The sequence below is a fragment of the Scyliorhinus canicula genome, chromosome 7 (assembly GCF_902713615.1).
Source record: "Scyliorhinus canicula chromosome 7, sScyCan1.1, whole genome shotgun sequence".
NCBI classification, from domain to species: Eukaryota; Metazoa; Chordata; class Chondrichthyes; order Carcharhiniformes; family Scyliorhinidae; genus Scyliorhinus; species Scyliorhinus canicula.
Window position 1 is genome coordinate 178,366,062 of NC_052152.1, and position 18,233 is coordinate 178,384,294.

The 18,233-nt window shown below is 47.3% G+C and overlaps 1 protein-coding gene across 1 annotated transcript in view; it reads left to right on the plus strand.

The window, feature by feature from the left end:
- Positions 1-18,233, plus strand: part of LOC119969587 (XK-related protein 7-like) — a 297,799-nt gene that overhangs the window by 249,091 nt on the left and 30,475 nt on the right. The window contains exon 2 of the mRNA XM_038803377.1: positions 16,524-16,723. Within this exon, the coding sequence (XP_038659305.1) occupies positions 16,524-16,723 (200 nt within the window). The remainder of the gene's footprint in view (positions 1-16,523; positions 16,724-18,233) is intronic.

The window sequence follows — 18,233 nt, forward strand, 5'->3', positions numbered from 1 at the left end:
TTATCGATAGCGCCAGCTTTTTGGTTGCTGCGTGGTCGAGCGTGGCCCCCTCTCAAAGTCGCTGGCGTATGAGGTCTGACCCGATCCCCATAACGAAAGCGTCCCGCATAAGGAGGTTCGAATATTCCATGGCCGTGACAGCCTGACAGTCACTGTCTCTGACCAGGGGAATTAAGGCACGCCAGAAATCTTCTACGGACTCACCAGGGAGTTGACGACGATTAGAGAGTACGTGTCTGGCGAAGAGCATGTTCGTCCACTGGGCGTAATTCTCTTTCAGTAGCGCCATGGCTGCATCGTAGGTCGGCGCATCCTGGATAAGAGGAAAGACGTTGGAGCTCAGCCGCGTGCAGAGTATCTGGATCCTCTGAGCTTCCGGAATTGGGTCTGGTGCAGACCTGATGTAAGCTTCGAAACAAGCTCGCCAATGTTCAAAGTCCTTTTTGGCATCGCTTGATTGCAGATCCAGCTGCAGGCGATCCAGCTTGATGCGGAGGTCCATCTTCTGAAAATCGTAGAGTAATAAATTGATGCACAATCAATTGCACAGAGATGAGAGTTGAATACAACTGAGGCTTTATTACTCTAAGATGTGTGGCCTACTACAGCAGCTGGCAAAATAGCTGCTGTACAGGGAGCACACATATTTATACTCCGCCTACTGGCGGAGCCAGCAGGCAGGGACTACCCCCGTACCTGTAGGACAGGTCTTACCACACATCTCCTAATATACACAATAGTGGTGATTACCACAAGGTTCAAGCACCTTCCATTATTAGGAAAGGAAGAAAGAGCTGCAGCATATAAGGGTGCACATGACAAAGCAGCCCTGAGGTTCTACCAGTCTCATGGTGTAACTCCAGCAGCTGATTGGCAGTTTCCCCGGGAAATGGAGCAAATAGTAGAATTTCAAGGTCAGCATGTTTGACACTTACAATCACCTTTTTCTCACTGTTTGAAGAGCATCAAGGGCTAATCATTAATATCCAGAAGAGCCTGCAGTGCACTTGACATCTCTGGCCTTCAGCTGCAAATGTACCTTCAGCCAGCACCTAACCACTAAAAGCCTCAAATTATACCTATTTGCTTGTTCCATGTAGCTGTCATTATTCCCATTATGCCCTGCCTGCTGACACCTTGGTATTTACACTGTACATTCTTAAAGGACAAGACAGCCCACAATATTAAGGGGATGATGACCTACACGTGGTGATTGCCCAATGGCAGGCCTTTTGTGTTGTAATAATAGGAAGTTTTAAAACTTCTGGATAGCGCAGGAGTCGAAAGGCAGGTACCAGTTGCAACTTCAACTCAGGACTTAAGTTCTGTGAAATGCATAAAAACACAGCAGCCACAAAACACTGTCCAGGCTGAAGAGTTCCTTTGTCCCTTGCTCAAGGTCAATAGATGGATGAACACATTGGAATGAAAATTAAATTATGGTACCATGAACGCTTTTTATGCAGGATTTTGTTGTGAAGTAAATTGCAGATAGCTAGTGAGTTAAAGAACACAATGTATGAAGGTGGCATCATTGTAGTGGGAGAAGAGTTTATTTGTGTTCATTCTACAGAAGGTGTGCATTGCTGGTTAGGCCGGCATTTATTGCCCATCCCGAATTACCCTTAAGAGGATAGTGGTGAGGAATTCCTTGAATTTTGATAGGTATGCAAAAATACTGTTATGTTGGATTTTGATTCAGCAGTGAAATAATACATTCCGTTTCCAGTCAGGATGGTCTGTGACTTGGATGGGAATCTGTAGGGGATGGGTTTCCAGTGCACCGGCTGCTCTACCTAGGGTGGTAGAGGTCACAGGTTTGGGAGGCTTTAGCAAGTTGCTGTAGTCTATCCTTTGGCCGGTAAGCACGAAAGCCAAGGTGTGCTGGTAATGGATTAGGTGCCAATCAAATGGGCTGCTTTGTCCTGGATGGCGTCAAGCTTCTTGAGTGTTGTTAGAGATAATCTTATCCAAAAACTGGAGAGTATCTATCACATTAACTTTTGCTAATAGGTGTTGGAAATGCATAAATGAACGGCGCTGGCGGTACTCTGCCGTTTCCACGTGGCCACTCGGCCCATCCAGGCTGGAGAATTGGCAGCCCGGCAGCAGACAGCGGCCTGCGACTGGCGCCGTGCCAAACGCGCCGGCACAAATGGCGCTGATTCTCCGTACCTCAGAGACTCGCGCGCCGCGTCGGGGCGGCATGGCGCGGTTGCATGTTGGAAATTGAGAAGTCAGCAGGTAAGAAAAGTTGCATAATAACCATCCTCTAGCCTGTTCTTGCAGCAGTATTTACATGACCAGTAGGGTCAGTTTCAGATCAATGGCCACCGCCAGGATATTGATGTTGAGAGATTTGATGATAGTTTTGCCATTGAATGTCAAGGCGAGGTGGTTAGATCCCTTTTTGTTGGAGACTGGCTTTGCCAGACACTCATACCATACAAATGTTGTTGTCACTTATCAGCCCAAGTCTGAATGTTGTCCAGGCAAGCAGGCACAGACTGCGTCATTACCTGAGAAGTAGTGAACAAAATAGAACATTGTGCAATCAGCAGCAAACATCCCCACTCTTGAACTTCAGATGGAGGAAAGGTCATTGATGTAACCCATTGTCGGACGCTGCCCTGAGGAACCTTTGGAGTTTTTTTTTATTCGTTCATGGGATGTGGGCATCACTGGCTGCACCAGCATTTATTTCCCATTCCTAATTGCCCTTGAGGGGACAGTTAAGAGTCAACCACATTGCTGTGGGTCTGGAGTCACATGTAGGCCAGACTGGGTAAGGCCAGGGCATTAGTGAACCAGATGGGTTTTTACAACAATCACCGATGGTTTCATGGTCATCATTAGACTTGTAATTCTAGATTTTTATGGAATTCAAATTTCACCATCTGCAGTGGTGGGATTTGAACCTGGGTCCCCAGAGCATTACTCTGGAGGTCTGGTTTAGTAGTCCAGTGACATACCACTATGCCACTGCCTCCATTACACTGGGACCAAGATGATCGACATCCAAAACCACAATTATCACATTTTGTGTTTGGTATGACTCCAACCACGAGGGTTTTCCCTGTAATTGGCATTGACTTCAATTTTACTTGGTGTCCTTGATGCCATACTTGGTCAAATGCCACCTCCTTGTCAATGGCAGTCACTCTAACCTCACCTCTGGAATTCAGGACTGATATAAGAACTAGGAGCAGGAGTAGGCCATCTGGCCCCTCGAGCCTGCTCCACCATTCAATGAGATCATGGCTGATCTTTTGTGGACTCAGCTCCACTTTCCGGCCTGAACACCATAACCCTTAATCGCTTTATTCTTCAAAAAACTATCTATCTTTATCTATTCCTTTTGTGATGAATGTGGGAATTTCAGATGTATTGTACTATAGGTATTTTATTCAGTAAGGATTAAAAGCCTGGGTTAGTGTGTGTGTGACTGCTGCAGTAGTGTTTTTTTTAAATCCTAGTTTGCAAGACTGGTAAGCTTTTTGAGAGCCAGAGGTACAATTAAAGCATCGTAAAAGATTGGGCTAATGGATTTTTTTTTTTTGTTTTTGTTTATGTTAAGAGGATTCCCTGCGGGGTGGTTAATTAGAGACACTGGGCGTGATTCTCCCAGCCCCCCGCCGGGCCAGAGAATCGCCGCAACCGTGCCACGCGCCCCGACGCCGGCACGGGATTCTCCGAGGTGCGGAGAATCTGCGCCATTTGCGCCGACGTGTTTGGCGCAGTGCCAGTCTCGGGTCACTGTCTGCTGCCGGACTGCCGATTCACCGGCCTGGATGAGCCGAGTGGCCCCGCGGAAATGGCAGAGTACCGCCAGCGCCTTTCACCCCTGGTCGCTGCTGGTGGTAACTGCGCAAAGGGTCGGGGGGTGGCCTGTGGGGCAGGGGAAAGCGCTCCTTCACCGGGGGGCCTCCGATGGGGTCAGACCCGCAATCGGGGCTCACCGCTCAGCGGGCCGGCCTCTCCCCCCCCTCCCCCGGGTTTACTTTGTTGCGCTTCCGGCCCCAGAACCCCCGCACCATATTCCCTGTAGGCCGAAGCGTTCTGTGAGTCTACCGCGTATGCATCGGTTGGCGCTTTGCCACTGCGCATGCGCGGGTTGGCACTGTCCCCAGTCCGCGCCAGGATATAAGGCTGGAGCGGCGTGAACCGCTCCAGCGCCGTGCTGGAATCTCAACTGCCCGTGCTCATTTGGCGCCGTTGCGACGGCGCGGACACATAGTCCCGCGATCAGTGAATCGCGCCCATTGTGTTCAGCTTAGCAAGATGATGTACTTAATGGGAGGAGCCAAGAGTTGAAGCAGTCAGGTATTGACATTCAGAATTTTAGTTTTTGGCTGCAAGGCAAATTGGGATGTTTTTGAAGAAATACAGCCAGAGATTCTGCATTGTTCTGACAGGGTTCATGTCTATCTTTTCAGTCTCAAAAGACATTGTGTATAGCAAGCATTACTGAGTGCTAACTGGCTTTAAAAATGGATTGGAGTAAGATGGTTTTGTTGTTTGAGTGGAAATAAATATAGCAGCCAAGGGTTTTGTGCCACTATTAATTTTTTAAAATAAATTTAGAGTACCCAATTAATTTTTTCCAATTAAGGGGCAATTTAGCATATTCAATCCACCTACCCTGCACATCTTTGGGTTGTGGGGGCGAAACCCACGCAAACACGGGGAGAATGTGCAAACTCCACACAGTGACCCAGAACCGGGATTGAACCTGGGCCCTCGGTGCCGTGAGACTGCAGTGCTACCACTGCGCCACCGTGCTGCCCATTGTGTCACTATTAATTAGCATTGTTTAAGGAATAATTGTAAGCTATTTCCTTGTGTGATGTTAAAGATGTTTTAATACTGTGTTGGTAATAAAGTTTGCTTTAATGCACTACATCCCTATTTTGTGCGAAATCACTCCTGGAGCGAGGTATCCTTTCCTCACAGTCTGACAAAATAAAAATAAAATGTTGGGATTTCAGTCCAGTATCCTAACCGCTGTTTGGATCTAGTCCAAAATCATAATACTTTTTGTCGTTCGTGTGGATTATATTGGCATGCATGTGTCATACAGGTTGTCATATTCATGCTGTCTTCCAAGGGGTTTTTCTTTGCTGGAGATTCCATGAAGAGATGTCATTGAAGTGCAGTGTTGAGTAGTTAAACCTCGGGTTAACCTTGTTCAATGGTATCACAATCGCCTCGGGTCAGAAGGTTGCAACTTCAACCCACTGTTCCACCACCTCCCTCGAACACACAATGATGGCTGACAGGAGAGTGCAGTATGGAAGGGGTGCTGTACAGTCAGAGGTGGTGTCCTTTAGTTGAAGCATTAAAGCGACGCCTCATCTTCTTGGGTGAACAGAAATGATTACGTGACACTTTCAAAAGAAGAACAAGAGCATTCTCCCTCAATCAGTGCTTTTACAACAGTTGAATTGGACATTAATCCTATTTGACAAATTGGCTCCCACTTATCCTTGCATAACAACAGTGATTCTACTTCAAAAATACTTTTCATCGACTGTGAAGTATTTTTGGGACATGCTGAGTTCAAGAAAGGCATAGTGTCAAAAAGTAAATCCTTCCTTGTATTTACCATTCCTGACCACTTCACTGTCCTGCAATTCATACTGGCAAGATCAAAAAACTGAGTTCAAGCCCACAAAGGGCTGATGTTTTTTTTTGATCAGCAAACTCTGACACAAACTGGCTTCCAAAACACTGATGCTAGTGTGAAAATAGTCACCAGTTTTGTATATCAGAGGAATATATCATGTGACACAAAATGTGTAATTATGCCTTGATCCCTTAAAAGTTACAACTTTAATAACTATAAATTAGCATGTCCTAAAATAGCTGTCGCACTATAGACTAGTGAGACCAGAAAACAAAACAGAAAATCGTCTTTTTTAACATATGGTAACTTTCTGAATAGAAGATGCATTTTGTCCCCTGAAGATTTATCCAGAAGTTAGCTTACGCGGTATACATAGTATCAGATCAAAATGATGGTTTCTGCACCAGGTCCAGAGCATTGTAAATATTGATTTAAATCTACGACAAATGTTAGTGTTTTGCTAGTATTTCTTTCAAATTCTTTGTTTCAAAAGCATGAATGAGAATTGTCTCTGGTTTCATTAATTTTCTGCATTTTTTAAATATAAATTTAGAGTGCCCCATTCTTTTTTTCCAATTAAGGGAAATTTAGCATGGCCAATCCACCTGCACTGCACATCTTGTGGGGGTGAGACCCATGTAGGCACAGGGAGAATGTGTAAACTCCACATGGACAGTGACACGGGGCCGAGATCGAACCTGGGTTCTTGGCACCATGATGTAGCAGTGCGCTGCGCCACCGTGCCACCCCTGATTTTCTGCATTTCTAAGCTTATTTTCTTTGAAAACAAATGATCAAAAAGCTTGGTCTAAAGGAAAATTCGAAATTTTATATTGTGAGTGCAGTAAGCACCAAGCCAGGAATTAGCTCCTGCAGAGGCTAAGTGAAGTCTCTGAACCTTCTGCTGAATTTTGCCAAGCTGCTGTCATTCCTTAGCATGGTGGTCTTAACCATACAGGCTGGCATGATGGGAGGTGGACAGCAGGTGGATTGGTAAGGTTCATGTGTAGCGGCTTGAGTTAATGTAAACTTTCTCCAGGAGATTTCTTGTTGCAATCTCTCTCCTTATTAGAGGGAGCAGTAAGTTGCTCAAGACCCGGGACTCAAGTTGATTGGAGGATACCCAAAATGATGCACATTGTTGTGTTGAGCTTTGTATCTGCAAGACTGGTGCGGGATGAGTTGTGCCATACTGGTGCACAGCACCCTGCAGTCGAGTAGACAACGCCAAGAACAGAGGTCCTTGAGAGTTGAGCATCTGCATGGAAAACCAGCAAGTTTGGTGAAGAGGTGGTTTCCGCATTTTGATCTTTGCTTCTGTCTTTCTCAGAGGTTTTTTTTGTATGTCAGTGTTCGGTCATAGGTAACACTAAGATAAACAAGATGTTGTTCTTGATTCGGACTCTTGTCATTCAAGGAGATGTTGGGGTCAATTCTCCGGCGACCTTGCTAGTGCGAATCCCACTACGTCAGGAGAATTCCGAGAGAGGTCCGAAATTTGCGCTTGGTGTGAAACGGTTTCCGATTCTCCCAGAATGATTCCAACATAGTAGTATTTGTGCCAGGTGCAAACCCATTTCCGATTTTCCTGCCCCACTCCAGATGGTATAATCGAGATCTTGCCCACAAAGGGCAAGAAACTCGGGCGGAATTCTCCGCCCCCCCCGCAGGGTCGGGGAATTGCACAGGGCTGGCGTAAATCCCGCCCCCGCCGTGGCCGGAATTCTCCGCCACCCGGGAATCGGTGGGAGCGAGAATCACGGCGCGCCGATTGGCGTACCCCCCGCGGCGATTCTCCGGCCCGCAATGGGCCGAAGTCCCGCCGCTGACGGGCCTCTCCCGCCAGCGGGAATTGGAGCACCTCTGGTGCCGGCGGGAGTGGCGGCGCGAGCGGGCCCCCGGGGTCCTGGGCGGGGGCGTGGGGCGATCGGACCCCGGGGGATGCCCCCACGGTGGCCTGGCCCGCGATCGGGGCCCACTGATCGGCGGGCAGGCCAGTGCCGTGGGAGGCACTCTTTTTCTTCCGCCGCCGCCACGGCCTCCACCATGGCAGAGGCGGAAGAGACCCTCCCTACCGCGCATGCGCCGGTGGTGACGTCAGCGGCCGCTGACGCACCAGCGCATGCGCGAACCGGCGAAGGCCTTTCGGCCAGTCGGTGTGGCGGCAACCACTCTGGCGCGGGCCTAGCCCCTAAAGGTGCAGAGAATTCCGCACCTTTGGGTAGGCCCGACGCCGTAGTGGTTGGCGCCACTCCGCTACGCCGGGACCCCCCCGCCCCACCGGGTAGGGGAGAATCCTGTCCCTCATTAGTGAGATTAAAGTCGAATGCAGCAGCCTCCCGGTATTCACCCACATTCCCTCCTCCCAGTGGGAAGTCACTCAAACGTGAATACCTACTGTTCCTTAAAAGCAGAGGATCAGGTACTATGAGCTCTGAGGGGAGAAAGGAAGTGAGTACCCTTCTCCACTTACTTCCAGAAAGCACAAGGACTCCGCAGCCACTGGTCAGATGCCATTGGGGGGCCTTCAAAGGAGCTGGAGGTTTGGGGGCTTGGGCTTGGCTGGACGAGGCAGGTCAGAGGATCTCTCCTGGGACGGCGTTGCTTTGAGTTTGTGAAGCCTTGAAACCTGATTTATTTCATGTTTAACATCCCATAATTTGACTGCAGCCTGTCTGTCCTAAAACTCTTTCACAAAATAGAACCATTTTGGAGCTTGTTTCTTGGAGAAGCATTTCATTTCCCTTGAAGTTTTAATAGGCTCTTTGGTTTCAATATTGTAGTATGCATTTTATATCTTTATATTTGGCTGTTTGTATCCCATCTCACTCACCTTGAAGTTTTGATGTGGAGAGAAAGGATGTCCCGAAGCGTGGTACATTGGCGAGACCATGCAGATGCTGTGACAACGGATGAACGGACTTCGCGCGACAATCGCCAGGCAGGAATGTTCCCTTCCAGTCAGGGAACACTTCAGCAGACAAGGGCATTCAGTCTCTGATCTTCGGGGAAGCGTTCTCCAAGCGGCCTTCAGGACACGTGACAATGCAGAATCACCGAGCAGAAACTTATCGCCAAGATCCGCACACATGAGTACGGCCTCAATCGGGACCTTGGATTCATGTCACATTACATTCACCCCTACCATCTGGCCTGAGCTTGCAAAGTCCCACCAACTGTCCTTGCTTGAGACAATTCACACCTCTTTAACCTGTGATTATCCCTCTCTCCAGTTGCTCGTCTAGATCTGTAGACTTAATTACCTGCAAAGACTTGCATTCAAAGTATCGTCTTGCATCTTTGACTTTGTCTATGTATATGTTTCTGGAACCCACCTCCTCATTCACCTGAGGAAGGAGCAGTGTTCTGAAAGCTAGTGATTCGAAACAAACCTGTTGGACTTTAACCTGGTGTTGTAAGACTTCTTACCTTGAAGTTTCAATAGGCTCTGTGGTTTCATGTTACAGTATGCCTGCTTTTAACTCTTTGTATTTGGTTGTTTACATTGAATTTTACACCCCAATGACTTTTGCAAGCCTCTTGATTTATAGCTGAAGGCCACCTCAAAAGGAGGGATTGGCATTGTTTGTTTTTATAGCACTTCACAGTCCATTAACTCTGAACGGCTTCCTTTTTTCGGCAGGTGTCCTGTCTGACCGCATTTTTCTTTTGTGGCTTTTTTTCTACTCTGAATTGTTTCATGGAAAGAACAAGTCCTCGGACTAAATCTTTTAGACTGGATCTTTTTCAACGTCTCATGCCTGAGCAGCATGCCTGGAGGTACACTTCCACCATAGGAACAACTGGCATCACGCGAGCATTAAAGTGCAAGTGTTCCTCAATGCTGACGTCATCCCCGCGCATGCGCAGGGGGGGGGGGTTCACCTTGACGTTGGCCATCGCGGAGGCTGACACGGCCGATGCGTAGGAAAAGAGTGCCCCCACGGCACAGGCCCGCCCTCTGATTGGTGGGCCCCGATCGGGGGGCAGGCCACCGTGGGGGCACCGCCAGGTCCTGCCGGTAAGGGACCTAGTCTAATCTAAGCCGGCGGGACTGGCAAAGAATCAGCGGGACTTCGGACTGGAGAATCGCCGGGGGGGGGGGGGCGCTGTAAGCGGCCGCCGACTGGCGCGATTCCCGCCCCCACCAAATCTCCGGTGCCGGAGAATTCGCCGAACGGCAGAGGCGGGATTCACGCCGCCCCCCCCCCCCTCCGGCGATTCTCCGACCCCCCCCTGGGTCGGAGAATCCCGCCCGTGGTCTTTGCCGTTACATTGGTGGGGTTGGGTCTGATAGAGCCGTTTTTATAGGGCGCCCCAATCTATGCCCAACCCCCCCCCCCTCACACACACGCACAGGTACCGGGGCAAACCTTCACCCCACAGGCATCCAACAAACTAGGGTGGGAATGGATCCTTAACCTAGTCAGGTTCACTCACTTCTTTTGTTACTAAAGGTTTAGTTTGACCACAGCACATGGTGATGAAGCAAATTATTTGGGTGCGTGTTATTCAGAAAATTATGGTAACCAATATTATTTTCAGTAGACAGTTGGCTCCAATATGTTGCATTTCTGAAATTGATTCACAGAAACAACAAACCACAGAAGCTGCTACATCCTGTGTTAGTTAGGATTGTGACTCACGCAAAGAGACTGCAATGAAAAGAAACAAATTCTAATTGTGAGTACCTCCTGAAATTGAACAGGAGGAAAAACATTTTTTTATCAAACAAGAAGAATATATGGTGATACAAGACAGCATTTAGATACTTCATGATCAAGGCAATGCAACTAATTGATTTGTGAAACATGTTTTGCCATTTTTTCTAAGTGGTTGAGAACTAAAGATTATAAAGATACATTTAAAAAGCACCACATCATATTTTTTTAAATATTCCCATACAAGATGCAATTTATTACTTTTCTAGTTATTGTTATATAATCTAACTTGGCAGCCGTATTATGCACAGCAAATCCTAAAAAATGCAATGAGATGAATGACTACTTCTGTTTTTAGATGTGTTGCTTAAGGCTGAATTGTTATTTTATGTTTCTGCCTGGGATATGGACAAGGCCAGATCTATTATACATTCCTAAGAGCACCCTACCCAAGGTCAACACCTCCACCATATCCCCATAACCCAGTAACCCCACCCAACACTAAGGGCAATTTTGGACACTAAGGGCAATTTAGCATGGCCAATCCACCTAACCTGCACATCTTTGGACTGTGGGAGGAAACCGGAGCACCCGGAGAAAACCCACGCACACACGGGGAGGATGTGCAGACTCCGCACAGACACTGACCCAAGCCGGAATTGAACCTGGGACCCTGGAGCTGTGAAGCAATTGTGCTAACCACAATGCTACCGTGTTGAAGCTCTTTTCATTGCTGATTCCTCTTCACCGTCATCTACTCAGTGTGTCACCGTAACCTTCTGACGAGTTGGCTGGCCTGACCAATTTGCTGGCTTCTGGTACCTGTAACAAAAGTGGACAAAACTGCTGTACAAAGAAAGAAAATAATTTTTTGTGTGACTGGAAGCCTGTGCCCAGTGGTGTTCCGCAGGGATCGATGCTGGGTTCCTTGTTGTTTGTAATTCCATTAACGATCAGAATGTGAATGTAGGAGATATGACAAGTAAGTTTACAGATGACACAAAAATATGTGATGTATAAACAGGACCTCCTCTTGTGCAAGGATGAGCCTGATACAGTTTAAGGTGGTGTTCAGGGTGCATATGACTCGGGCGAGAATGAGTGGGTTCTTTCAGCAGGTAGCAGATGAGTGTGAGAGGTGTGGGCAGGGGCCAATGAATCACGCACACACGGCAGCACGGTGGCGCAGTGGTTAGCATTGCTGCCTCACGGCACTGAGGTCCCAGGTTCGATCCCGGCTCTGGGTCACTGTCCGTGTGGAGTTTGCACATTCTCCCCGTGTTTGCGTGGGTTTCGCCCCCACAACCCAAAGATGTGCAGGGTAATTGGATTGGCCACGCTAAATCGCCTCTTAATTGGAAAAAATTAATTGGGTGTTCTAAATTTATTTAAAAATAATAATATTATTGTCACAAGTAGGCTTACGTTAACACTGCAGTGAAGTTACTGTAAAAATCCCCTTTACATTACATCATCAGCTATCAGGTGTTGCTTGAATACTGACTGGTAGAGATGATATTTTCCACGGTGGCATACATCTTTGGTATCTAGACAATTCTTTAAAAGATGCATCAACCCCATCATTCGTTTTTCCAGATTGGCTTATTTTTTTTAAATAACCTTGTTCGATATTTTGTTTTTCGTTGAATGGCCACGGTCCACACTGCACAACTGAACCAAAATTATAAGAAGTTCAATAGATTAGGGGCAGCACGGTAGCATGGTGGTTAGCATAAATGCTTCACAGCTCCAGGGTCCCAGGTTTGATTCCCGGCTGGGTCACTGTCTGTGCGGAGTCTGCACGTCCTCCCCGTGTGTGCGTGGGTTTCCTCCGGGTGCTCCGGTTTCCTCCCCCAGTCCAAAGATGTGCGGGTTAGGTGGATTGGCCATGCTAAATTGCCCGTAGTGTCCTAAAAAAAAGTAAGGTTAAGGGGGGGGGTTGTTGGGTTACGGGTATAGGGTGGATACGTGGGTTTGAGTAGGGTGATCATTGCTCGGCACAACATCGAGGGCCGAAGGGCCTGTTCTGTGCTGTACTGTTCTATGTACTCTATGAGCTGGATCAGGCTTTGGTGGTTATTTGACAGCAGGTATGTTTAATAGTCTAAATTTTGGGAAAGGACAGAAAAAATGATGATGGGGGATTTTTGCACCCTGTTTGTCGCGGCTTTAAATGGTGACAGAGGCACAAACTCTTGCGAGAGGCCGCAAACGGGATTCTCACTGGCGAGATCTTATGTGCCCTCCGCCAGTGAAGTAATGGAGATCCCGTCATGCAATGGCTGGAACCCTATTTAAATACATTTTAGTATCAATAGTGGGCTTCCGCGCTGTATCATCCCCTGCATTTGGATCGCCGCCCACTCGTGGACATCACGTCACGTTGGCAAGGTTTACAACTTGTCTGGAGCTCCCAGGGGGGAGAGGGACATGCCAGGTTATGTCCTTGGGGAGATTCATAGTGCCATGGGGCCTTCCCCAAGCCTGTAGTGGGGGGAAGGGGGGGTGGCGTGTCTTTGGGGGTGGGGTCCCCATGTCTGTGGGGCAGAGATGTATTTCCCCGTGTCTGTGGGAGGATCAGGGGTAATGGGAAGAAGGCTGGAGAATGGGGATGAGAAACATATCAGCCATGATTGAATGGTGGAGCAGACTTGATGGGCCGAGTGGCCTAATTCTACTCCTATGCCATATTGTCTTATGGGATTTTGGTTTTATTTTTAGTGTTGTTAGATATGGGCGTCCTTTAAAAATCAACTCCCAATCTCTGCAAGGCTGACGTTGCCCACCCTCCAGCAATGTTTTCTCTCAAAGTGTGGGTAAAGCAGACAGGCTGCTTTTCTCACCCGAGCCAGCACTTTAGAAAAATAACGAAGAGACCTGCCCCATGGTCCAGGAGAAGCACAAATCATACTGTCACAAAGTGAAAGCACTGGAGAAGCAAACATTCAAAGTGCACAGTTTGGCTTCATAGAAAAATGCCGGTTGCGTTGAAGGTGTTATGCAGGCAGTCATTGTTCTTGTAAAAGTTATTTTGACAGGTCTGTGGAATGTGACACATTTCTGGAGTGAAGACTGAGATTGGCACAAATGTCGCTTGCAGCTACATCCTCTTCAGGTTATTGCTGATTTATTTGCTGCTCATGGACGCTGTTCTCCTCTGAGGCTTCCATAATGGGACCTCTTATTTTTTATTGAGAAAATTTGTGAAGTGCACACACCCGTGAGTGTGAGAATGTGCAGTTCTAATAAGTATGAAAATGTGTTTTCATATCTAAAGTGCAGCCAACAGCTCTCACTCCATTAACTGCATTCTTGCCAACCCACAGTAGCCTGGCACTGTACTCCCACAAAAATGGGGGTTACAGTCAATTAAATAAAATATAGGAATTCATTCTGTATTTATTTTGATTCTGGTCTGATATTAGCAGTGGAATTCAGCAATGCTCTCGGAATAATAATAATCTGTATTCGTGTCACAAGTAGGTTTACATTAACACTGCAATGAAGTTACTGTGAAAATCCCCTAGTCGCCACACTCCAGCGCCTGTTCGGGTATACTGAGGGAGAATTCAGAATGTCCAATTCACCTAACAGCATGCCTTTCGGGACTTGTGGGAGGAAACCGGAGCACCCGGAGGAATCCCGCGCAGACACGGGGAGAACATGCAGACTCCACACAGACAGTGACCCAAGCCAGGAATCGAACCGGCATTCCTGGTGGTGTGAAGCAGCAGTGCTAACTACTGTGTGACCGTGCTGCCCTAATAAGGGGCGGGATTCTCCGACCCCCCACCGGGTTGGAGAATCGCCGGGGGCCGGCGTCAATTCCGCCCCCGCCGTGTCCCGAATTCTCCGGCACCGGAGATTCGGCGGGGGCGGGAATCACTCCGCGTGCCCCCCCCCCCCCCCCCCGGCGATTCTCCGGCCCGCGATGGGCCGAAGTCCCGCCGCTGTCATGCTTCTGCTGCCGGCTTGGATCAAACCACCTACCTTACCGGCGGGAGCAGCGGCGCGGGCGGGCTCCGGGGTCCTGGGGGGCGGGGCACGGAGCGATCTGGCCCTGGGGGGTGCCCCCACGGTGGCCTGGCCCGCGATTGGGGCCCACTGATCGGCGGGCAGGCCTGTGCCGTGGGGGCACTCTTTTCCTCCTGCCCATAGTCTTCACCATGGCGGAAGCAGAAGTGACCCCCTCCCCTGCGCATGCGCGGGGATGATGTCAGCAGCCGCTGACGCTCTGGCGCATGCGCGGACTTCCGCCGGCCGGCGAAGTCCCTTCGGCCCCGGCTGGTGTGGTGCCAAAGGCCTTTCCCGCCGGCCAGCGGGGCGCCAACCACTCCGGCGCGGGCCTAGCCCCTCAATGTTAGGGTTTGGACCCTAAAGGTGCGGAGACTTCCTGACGCCGGAGTGGTTCACGCCACTCCAACACGCCGGGACCCCCCGCCCCGCCGTGTAGGGGAGAATCCCGGCCTAGGTTCCTGACACCGATTGTATAAAGGGACACAGATCACGTCCCATAGGATGAAATTTTCTATCAAGCACAAAGTGCCTTTTAATCTTATCACTGAGTTCTTTGCACAGTTTTTGGAAGAACATCTCAAATGTCTGTGCTAGCCGTTCTATTTTTGGAGAATTCATCACACAAAATTTTTGGCTTTTTCAGATTTTTGCAGCTGAGCTCAAACTAAAACAAAATGACTTTCTTCAGGTTGAAACCATTTTATAAAACACCAACCAACAATTCAGCATCTGGGGCGGAATTCTCCAGGCATTGGGATTCTCTTTTCCTTCCGGCAGTGCATCCCCCGCCCACAGTTTTCCCGGCGGTGTAGGGTGGTTTCAATGGGGAATCCCATTGACAAGTGACGGGAAGGTAGAATCCCGCCACTAGCCAACGGCATGCCACCAAGAGTCTCGCTGCTGCGGGACCAGAGAATCCAGCTCCTGCTTACAAAACCGTCAGGGTGACTGGGACGAACCAGCAAAATTGACGGATACTAGATTTCGGGAACTGTCTCTATGGGTGCATTTACATAGTAGATACTGATCTGCGACCATTATATGTCGGTTATAATCAACCAGGCAGTATCCTAGCTACAGTGTCTGGGTGAAACGTGACTCCTGCGACCAGGACAGAACTCTGTATTTGTATGCACGTGGTTAAAAATGTAATAGTGTATCTGACAGAATCTGCAGCGCAAAAACATTTAAATGAATTGCAGTAATTGTAAAAAGTATCCAAAATGTTCAAAGCGCATTTTGGGTCACTTTTGCACCTGTTTTCACATCCGACTGGATGTACAGCCTGAGATGTTAAACAGAAGTGTGATCCTGATCTCTCTTGACTGTGGGCACACTTTTTACATTCGCACAGTGAATCGTGCTTGTGAGGAGGTACATATTTGGAAATCAGGGGCATTCAACTCATGTCTGAAAATAATCAGGAGGCATTCCCACAATTTTTCACTATGCATTCTGGATGTTTGAAGTTCTCTCCTGGAAACAGATTCATAAGCTTGTCTCCTCCAACTTTAGGGTTGGTACAACACCACACTGATGTTAAAATTGCACTGTTTATGAAGCCTAAAAGAGAGAAAGAGAGATAGTGTGTTAACTACTACAGATGTAGAGTCTAATTCCTTCTGGGCTTTAATTGTTGTTGAAGGTTTTTGAAGATTTTCCTCTTTCTTTCTCTCTTTAATCCAATCATTCTTTCAGTCGCACATTTGCCATTGAATTGACTCCCTCTCATTTACACTTCTTGCACCTTCAGCAACTTGCCACACAAAATAACTGGATAAAAATAAATATCCGAGGGCAAGTCTAACAGAAGACATGGCAGGTATCCTGCCCTAATATATCATGGAGCATATCTCAGCTGCAAAAACCTTTATCACAAAATGAATCAATCTTTAAGTTGTCACCTATCAAAAGCTCAGGTTGCTCATTTCAATGGCATAAGCTCTCACTTTTATTTTTATTTGAAGTATTTAACTGGTCCAGCAATGGTTTAGTTACTGTCTTAGTTTTAAGAGTCAGTTTGATAAAGCAGTAATATTTGCCTACACTCACTATTTCAACCAACTCTTTCATTCAGTCGCCCTGTGTGTAAATTTAGTTGATTGCTAAAGCACATTCCCCCATCAGCTGCTATGTATTGGATAGTCGCTAATAAAATGGATTCTGTGGAATTAATGGTCACTAAATTACCTGGAACATTATTTCTGTGTTTTAAATAGGTATCTCAGAGCCATGTATCTTGGGATTCAGAGCCGTTGGCACAGGGAGCATGAGCGCCGGCACTTCTACTGGAGAATGATGTTTGAGAGCGCTGACATAAACATGCTGCGTCTGCTGGAGACCTTTCTTAAAAGTGCACCACAGCTTGTCCTGCAGCTCAGTATTATGGTACAGAGAAACCACATTGGAACCTTGCAAGGTAATGCTCAATCATTTCTCACAATATAAAGGCACACCCGAAAGAACACACAACATTTAGGAATGGGAAAAAGACCAATTGTTTGTCCCTTTATGTCACTCTCGCCTACTTGTTTATTTTCTAACTGCGTTATGGATTCCCTCCTCTCTCTTTAGAAATTTGTCAAACTGTCCTCTCAACACATTCAGCTTGTCACTAATCTGCTGTTATTGTTTTACATCATTACTTCTTTCCCAGTGGAAAGATGCACTGGCTGAATGAATGTCTGGCAGACTACAATCTTTTCTGGACGTTACCATCTTTATACCATCTGATTAGCACTATATGGTATAAGGGCTTGATGGATTCCTACAGTCCAAAAGATGAAGGGTGGGCCACCTCCATCCACTGAATGAAATTATGCTGCTGGATGACCTACCAGAATTCAGTAGGAGGTCCAGTCTCCACTTGCAGGGAATGTGTGGTGTATAGTTTGAACCCTGCTCCTTCTGCCTCAGAGTGGGACTGCAACCATTAAGCCAAAGATTTGTTCCCCTTTTCTAGTAATGTTCAAAAATTCTGTTCGTGCATTGATGGAAAAGTTTCAACTGATGTCCTTTCTTAATCTTAACTTTATAATTATTGACATGTCTCCCATTGCTAAACCTGTGGAATTGTTCAAGGTAGTTGAATATTATCCATTGGTTTCTGTAGAAAGATAAGCCAAGTGGACTGAATGGCTTTACTCCTCTGTTCTTTGTTCCATTATTGTCTACAGTTTAGGCATGCAAACTTATTCCAGTCATCTATGTTGATCTAACTTCATCATTAAATTTTTAAAAATTATCTAAATGTAATTTTCCAAAGCAGTTACTGTAATGGTTACGGTAGCAGGGTAGATATGTCACTGGAATAGTAATACAGAAGATAGATAATTATCTGGAGTCTCTACAATGGCAGTTTGTGAATTTGAATTCAGTTAATTACATTTAAAAAATCACTAATGAAGATTGTGAAGTGTAGAATCCCAATTGCTTCACTCATGGCCATTAGGGGAGGTAATCTACCATCCTTGGCCTGGCCTACATGTGACTCCAGGCCCACAGCATTGTGGTTGACTGTTAACTGTCCTCTGAAATATTCCAGCAAGCCACTCAGTTGAATCGAAAAATAAGAATAAAACTAGAGGAGCCATTCGACATCAACCTTTGCATCAGTTTTGAACATGTAAAAGGCACACAGCCCAGTCAATCTTGAAAAATTGTCCTCACAAACCTCTAGAATTTTTTTATTTATTTTTTTGTTCATGGGACGTGGGCATCGCAGGCTGTGCCAGCATTTACTGCCCATCCCTGATTGCCCTTGAGGGGCAATTAAGAGTCAACCACATTGCTGTGAGTCTGGAGTCACATATAGGCCAGACCAGGTAAGGACGGCAGATTTCCCTCCCGAGAGGATATTGGTGAACCAGATGGGCTTTTACGCCAATTGACAATGGTTTCATGGTCATCACTGAACTTTTAATTCCAGA